General features: G+C 36.9%; 1 protein-coding gene across 1 annotated transcript in view; it reads left to right on the forward strand.

Moving 5' to 3' along the window:
- Positions 1-7,500, forward strand: part of ACAP3 (ArfGAP with coiled-coil, ankyrin repeat and PH domains 3) — a 302,744-nt gene that overhangs the window by 231,907 nt on the left and 63,337 nt on the right. The window contains 1 exon segment of the mRNA XM_053690978.1: positions 3,958-4,070. Coding sequence (XP_053546953.1) covers positions 3,958-4,070 — 113 coding nt within the window.

A 7,500-nucleotide genomic window follows, 5' to 3' on the forward strand; every position in this document is an offset into this window, starting at 1 on the left:
AAATGATAATACCAGATACCACAACAAACATCCTATAATATTTATTTTGCCTGCGTTTACTGCCGTATATCCTATAAAAACAGTTTTTTTCCATTACAATCAGAAAATCTGCATACTTCAGGATCTGAACCTCTTACATGTTCCACAGTGATTGCTTAGTTAGTGCAGGTGGTCCTTTAGAAAACATCAACTGAACATCTCTATGTAAAAAAGAAAGAAACATTCTTCAACTCACAATAGTAAATGCTCTGTGAACAGTTATTCTTTAGCTAAAAATAAAAATCAGATTGCTGATGTCACACTTTGCTTTACTGTGATCTCATGTGATTTCATAGTAAACTTCCTTAAACTGAGGAGGGAAATAACATGACTGTGTCTGCACATGCCAGATGCACGCTCCCTTGCAAGTTCCAGGACAAGTATCCTGGGTAATTTAGGTCCATTTACAATCGGATGTGACTACTGAAGAATTGTGAGGTAAAATATCTCCCTTTTTTACAAAGAGATGTAAATGTGATATTTTCTAGTCAGCTTTTTACAGTTATGCTGCATCACTTTAATATTTGGGTATCATGTCCCTTTAACCCCTTAACGACCGAGGACGTACCAGGTACGTCCTACAAAAAACAGTCATTAACGACCAAGGACGTGCCTGGTCCGTCCTCAGGGGTTTCAAGTGCTGGAAGCGATTGTGATCGCTACCAGCTGCTTTCAGGGTATTGCAGCGATGTTTCGATATTGAGGCTAAGCAACCAATACAGAGAGGGCCACAAATGCATCGGCCAGCGATGGTGCCGATCTTTGGTAGCGTGGGAGGCATATGAGGGAGGCGGGTGAGCGCTCATGAGAGGTCCGGGAGCGGGTGGCACCGCTACACTACGGCAAATGTTTAGTGAATGGTATGGATGGAGAGGGGGGATAAGTGTTGGGAAAGGGATCTGGGAGGGGGTAGGGTATTGAGGGGGGGAAGCTACACTACAGAAAAAAAAAATTTTTTATATAAAAAAAAAAATAGCCTAATTTGTAGCAAACTGTGTACTGACAGACAGCTGCCAGTACCCAAGATGGTGGCAAATAGGTAGAGGGGGAGGGGTTAGAGAGTTATTTAGGGGGGGTCAGGGAGGTTGGGGGCTAAGGGGGGATCTTACACTGCAGAATATATATATATATATATATATATATATATATACAATTATATACATACAGTATATAAAAAAAGCCTTTTATTTTAGTACTGGCAGACAATTGTGGGGTGGAGGAGGGAAGAGAGCTGTTTGAGAGGGGTCAGGGAGGGATCAGGGGGTGGGATGTGTCAGGTGGGAGGCTGATCTCTACACTAAAGCTAAAATTAACCCTACAAGCTACCTAACCCCTTCACTGCTGGGCATAATACAAGTGTGGTGAGCAGCGGCATTCTAATTACCAAAAAGCAATGCCAAAACCATATATGTCTGCTACTTCTGAACAAAGGGGATCCCAGAGAAGCATTTACAACCATTTGTGCTATAATTGCAAAAGCTGTTTGTAAATAATTTCAGTGAGAAACCTAGTTTGTGAAAAAGTGAATTTTTTTTTTTTTTTTAATCACATTTGGTGGTGAAATGGTGGCATGAAATATACCAAAATGGGCCTAGATCAATACTTTGGATTGTCTACTAATATATATATATATATATATATATATATATATATATATATATATATATATACACATGTAATGGGTTATTCAGGGATTTCTGACAGATATCAGTGTCCCAATGTAACTATCGCTAATTTTGAAAAATAAATGGTTTGGAAATAGCAAAGTGCTACTTGTACTTATTGCCCTATAAGTTGCAAAAAAAGCAAAGAACATGTACACATTGGGTATTTCTAAACTCAGGACAAAATTTAGAAACTATTTAGCATGGGTGTTTTTTGGTTGTTGTAGATGTGTAAGCGATTTTGGGGGTCAAAGTTAGAAAAAGTGTGTTGTTTTCATCATATTTTATATATTTATTTTTTATAGTAAATGATAAGATATGATGAAAATAATGGTATCTTTAGAAAGTCCATTTAATGGTGAGAAAAACTGTATAGAATTTGTGTGCGTACAGTAAATGAGTAAGGAAAATTACAGCTAAACACAAACACAGCAGAAATGTAAAAACAACCCTGGTCCTTAGCGGTAAGAAAATTTTAAAATGGTCTGGTCACTAAGGGGTTAAAATAGTAGTTTTACACTTCATACCATAGGTTTGACATTGAACACACAATTTGATATGGATAAGGCCATTGCAACTCTCACAAGATAAACTTTTTTTTAATACTTTTTAATATTTTCACAGACTGCAAAACAATGTAAATGATATCTCCTCCTAACCTTCCAGCTAATTATTTTAAAGGGACAGTAAACACCTTGCTATAAATTAACATATTGGGTGAGTGTAACCAAAAACGTTAGGAGCCAAGTGTAAAATTCTAGGAGCCAATGGCTCCCTGGTTCCTGGGTTTGTCGTGCCCTGCTGTAAAGATTCAGAAAACACATACATAAAATCAAGTTTACTTGTATTATCAGAACTTTTTTTTCTTGATTTCCTTGGCTGAAGCAAGTCATACTGGTGTAGCCTCTGGAGTGTGCAAGTGCACTAAGCGCTATGTGGCAGCAGTGTGTGTAGCGATGATATACAAGCACCTGTAGAAAGTAACGCACAATTTAATAAAGAAGACGGTGTGTGCAGAAGTCATAGGTAAAGGCAGAGCTGTTTGCATTTCCTGCTGTCAGTCAGAACTGTCTTATGCCACTCCCTCTACAGGTAACATTGCAATTTGCTACACACACTGCTGCCACATACTGCTCAAGACGTGCCCACTCCTGAGCCTACATCAATATGCTCTCATGGAAGAGGGTTAAGTTTCAACCAATTATTTAACATTTTTAAATTAAATTTGAGAATTTTTTTCTTTTGTGATTTAGATAGAGCAAGCAATTTTAAATAATGTATTTCTATTATCTAATTTGTTTTGCTCATTTTGTATCCTTTGTTGAAAAGAATACCTAGGTAGGCTCAGAAGCTACTGAATGGTGGCTGCACAAATATGCATCTTGTCATTGGCTTTCAGCTAGCTCTCAGTAGTGCATTACTGCTCTATTAAAGGGACAGTATACTATAAAATAGTTTTTCCCTTAATGTGATTCCAATTACTTTTTTACCAGCTGCAGAGTATAAAATGTATGAGATTTGCTTTTTATGGCTTATTTGTGTATATGAATTAGCTGATTTTGTGTTTTGAAGCCACAACCTAATAAAATGGGTTGAGCTTGTAGGTATAATGAGATCTTGTTACTTTATCACATTGTGTACATATACCTGCTTCTTTATCTCATATCTGTCCATAAACCAATCACCAATACTTGGAGAGAACAATGTAAAATTAACATTTTATTTCCTTATCTCTTCTATAACCCACTTTGAGTGTAATTTCTTCTACTGGCTGTGTTAACACAGCTTGGCCTTGAGGCCACAAACGTTCAGGATGGGTGGGGATACCACAGGCTAAATAAACTAATTCAATGCCAATATAAGGGTAATGGAAATACTTGCAAACAATTTAAAACACTCCAGCAGGTAAAGTGGATCATTGGGAACAAATTAAAGGGGAGAATTTTTTTGAGTAAACGGTCCCTTTAACAAAGGATACCAAGAGAATAATGCAAATTAGAAAATAGAAGTTAATTGGAAAGTTGTTTAAAATTGTATTCTCTATTCTGAATAATGAAAGAAAAATTTGGGTTTCACGTCACTTATGTCTATGGTTCTAATTGCAATACTTTTGTAAATGTATCTTTTTTTATGAGTTTTCTGTTATACTGAGAAAAAAAAAAAGCATGTGTTGTGTGTTCTACATAATTAATATATCCCCTGATGTATCGTCCAATAGTAAGTTGACCATTTATTTCCTCTTTGTGTTTTCCAGGACTTTTCCTATGATGATTCTAAAGCTGAGTTTAATGTTGATGCTCCTAATGGGGTTGTTATGGAAGGTTACCTCTTCAAGAGGGCGAGCAACGCATTCAAGACATGGAATCGGTTCGTACTCAAGTTACATATATTGTGCCAGAATGGTCCATAGTATAATGTCATAACTATGATGTAACTTACTAGAATGTCATGTGCAGAATATTGTGGCTGCTGTAATCTCGCTGCAGATAAGATTCTGCAGAAACTGCATTGCCATTTCCTGTTGCTTTAGGTAAGACGGTTAGGAACTGAGGTTAAGGTTAACCAGTTAAATTATAAAGTGCTGCAAACTTGTCATTAACAGGAGATGGTACAGTCTAACAGTTTGCACTGATGTTTTGTTTTAAACCTATTTAACAGTTGCATTATTTTAATAATTTGACTTAAAGGAATAGGAAAGTCAAAATTAAACTTACATGATTCAGATAGAGCATGTCATTTAAAACACTTTTAAAGGGACACTGAACTCAAAAATGTTCTTTCGTGATTCAGATAGAGCATGCAATTTTAAGCAACTTTCTAATTTACTCCTATTATCAATTGTTCATCATTCTCTTGCTATCTTTATATGAAAAAGAAGGCATCTAAGCTTTTTTTCTTGGTTCAGTACTCTGGACAGCAGTTTTTGATTGGTGGATGAATTTATCCACCAATCAGCAAGGACAACCTAGGTTGTTCACCAAAAATGGGCCGGCATCTAAACTTACATTCTTGTATTTCAAATAAAGATACCAAGATAATACAGAACATTTTATAATAGGAGTAAATTAGAAAGTTGCTTAAAATTTCATGATCTATCTGAATCACAAAAGAAAAAAATTGAGTTCAGTATCCCTTTAAATTAACGTCTATTTTCAAATGTGCTTCGTTCTCTTAGTATCCCTTATTGAATAAGAATAAGCACATATCCCACACTAGTGGGAGCTAGCTACTGATTGGTGCCTGCACACATTTATCTTGTGTGATTGGCTAACTAGATGTGTTCAGCTATCTGCCAGTAGTGCAATGCTGCTCCTTCAGCAAAGGATGGCAAGAGAATGAAGCACATTTGATAATAGAAGAACATTGGAAAGTGTTGTAGAATAGTGTGTTTTATCCAAATCCTAAAATAAAAATGTTGGACTTCCTGTCCCTTTAACCCTTTGAGTGCATGAGCATTCTCCCACCTTGAGGGAGATATGGGGGCTCCTAACCGCTCCTACCCTGGCGATCGTGCCTGTACAGTGACAGGCATCGCCCGGGGATTCACGTGATGCGCGGTGACGTCACGCGCAATGACGTGATGACGTCACCGCGCAACTTTATTTATACTTAACAATATTGAGTATAGGAGGAGGGGGCATGCTGCTTAGAAGCCTGTATATCAGGCATCTAAGCAGCTACAGACCCCCAAGACCCACTGTTGGAAAGGTAATTGCCTAACCTTTCCAACAGTGTAAGTCTTTTTTCACAAATTAGAAATCTATAAAAAAACTTAGAAAATATTAGCACCCAGGTGGGAAAGTGTTTAGCACTCAAAGGGTTAAAGGACCACTAAACACAGTAGAATACCATAATCAAGAAACGAATAATTAATAGCAAGTGCAGGAGTACTTAGTTTGAATTTCATATGAATAATATATATTTTATTCTGACAAATTTCAAAGTTAGTTTATTTTCCTTCCCACTGCATCATGTCATAGCCAATCACAAAATGCGTATATTCTGTGACTCTTGCACATGCTCAGTAGGAGTGGGTGCCTCAGAAAGCGTGCATATTAAAATATTGTGCATATTTAGATAATGGATGTGAGTTGGAAGTTGTTTAAAATGGTGAGCTGTATCTGAATCATGCATGTTTAATTTTGACTTTAGTTGTCCTTTAAAGGAATAGGAAACTCAAAATGACATGATTCAGATAGAGCAACACTAAATTCAATTTGAGCATAGCCTACACTAGTGGGAGCTAGCTGGTGAATGGTGCCTGCACACATTTTTCTCTTTTGATTTGTTGACTAGATGTGTTTAGCTGGCTCTCAGTAGAGAATAGCTAGCTGCTCCTTCAGGAAAGGATATCAAGGGAATGAAGCAAATTTGATAATAGTAGAAAATTGAAAAGTTGTTTAAAATTGTATGTTCTACTTGAATCCTGAAAGAAAAAATTGGGGTCCATGTCCCTTAAAGATACTGTTTAAAGGGGCTGCACATCCATTCTTGGAGCACTTTAGCTTATTCCCTGGTTAGTTCATAAATACACTAAAGGCCAAAATACGAGCAGAGCAGGGAAGCTCAGGAGAGTGCGCTTTCATAGGCTCCAATGGGAGCCTTGTTCCCATGCCTTGAGACACGGCAGAGAACCTAGCGCAGCGAAGGGGGGAAGTCACGCAGCAAAGGGCAGCACATTTAAAATATATATGTTTATGAATATATACATCTATATATATATATATATATATATATATATATATATATATATATATGTGTGTATATACACATATTAACACATAAATATATATGTATATAGTTATATAAATATATATTTACAGTTTTAAGAGTCCCCTTAGACTGCAATATAAAGGCAGTTGTCAGTGCCGTTTTTTTTCTAACACCCCAGACCCACTCACTTTCACCCCTAAAAACTGCTTTGTGCAGTTATTATTTAAAAAAAAATGTTTTTTAATAAAGGCACTACATACTTTACTTTGGGGGCAATAGGGCACATTTTTAAAATTATAAATTGTAATGGCTGTTTTTTTATCGTGCACTCCTAAAGGGGCAAATTTCCCCTTTTACAGGCGTGCAATAAATTAGCGCTCCACTTGTAATCTAGCCCTATGATTTTTACTGATGGAACCGGAATCTTGTAGGAAAATTTTATGCACAAGCTGAAATTCTGAAAGACTATCACAAATCAGCACCATCTTATATGTAAAATATAAACTTAAACGGAAACTGACAAAATTACAGAGAAAAAAATGCAGAGATAAAAGTTAAGGTTTTAGCTTGTTTTCACGTAAAATGTGTTATAAATAAATATTATTTTCTCTGAAGATCTGATACGTTGTTTCTCTGCCCATAATGCAGAGGCAGAACTTCCGTTGGTGCGGCAGGTGCAAAGGCACCATGGTCCAAGTGTTGGGGGGGCATAGCAGTCAGTCTATACATATGCATGAAACAAAAGAGGTGGGGAACAGCAACCAAAGCAATCAGGCACAGGAGTAAAGGGTGAGCCACCCCTTTGTATCCGCTAATCCTTAAAAAAAGGTTACTCCAGCCTTGGCAAATTTCATAAAAGAAAGAGCTTTAAATGAATTAATGGGTGCTGACTTACACCTGTGTATAGGTTTAAAGGTAGCCTCTGTATGTGCACTTGCAGACATGACTAAGGACCTAGCATAGGTCTGAAACGTTGTTGCTTTTATGTGGACCATGGAATAATAAAGATCTTTCTTTTATGAAGCTTGCCAAGGCTGGAGTACCCTTTTTTTCAAAGATTTGCTATACATATGCATGAGCAGAA

The sequence above is a fragment of the Bombina bombina genome, chromosome 8, assembly GCF_027579735.1.
Source record: "Bombina bombina isolate aBomBom1 chromosome 8, aBomBom1.pri, whole genome shotgun sequence".
Classification (NCBI taxonomy): Eukaryota; Metazoa; Chordata; class Amphibia; order Anura; family Bombinatoridae; genus Bombina; species Bombina bombina.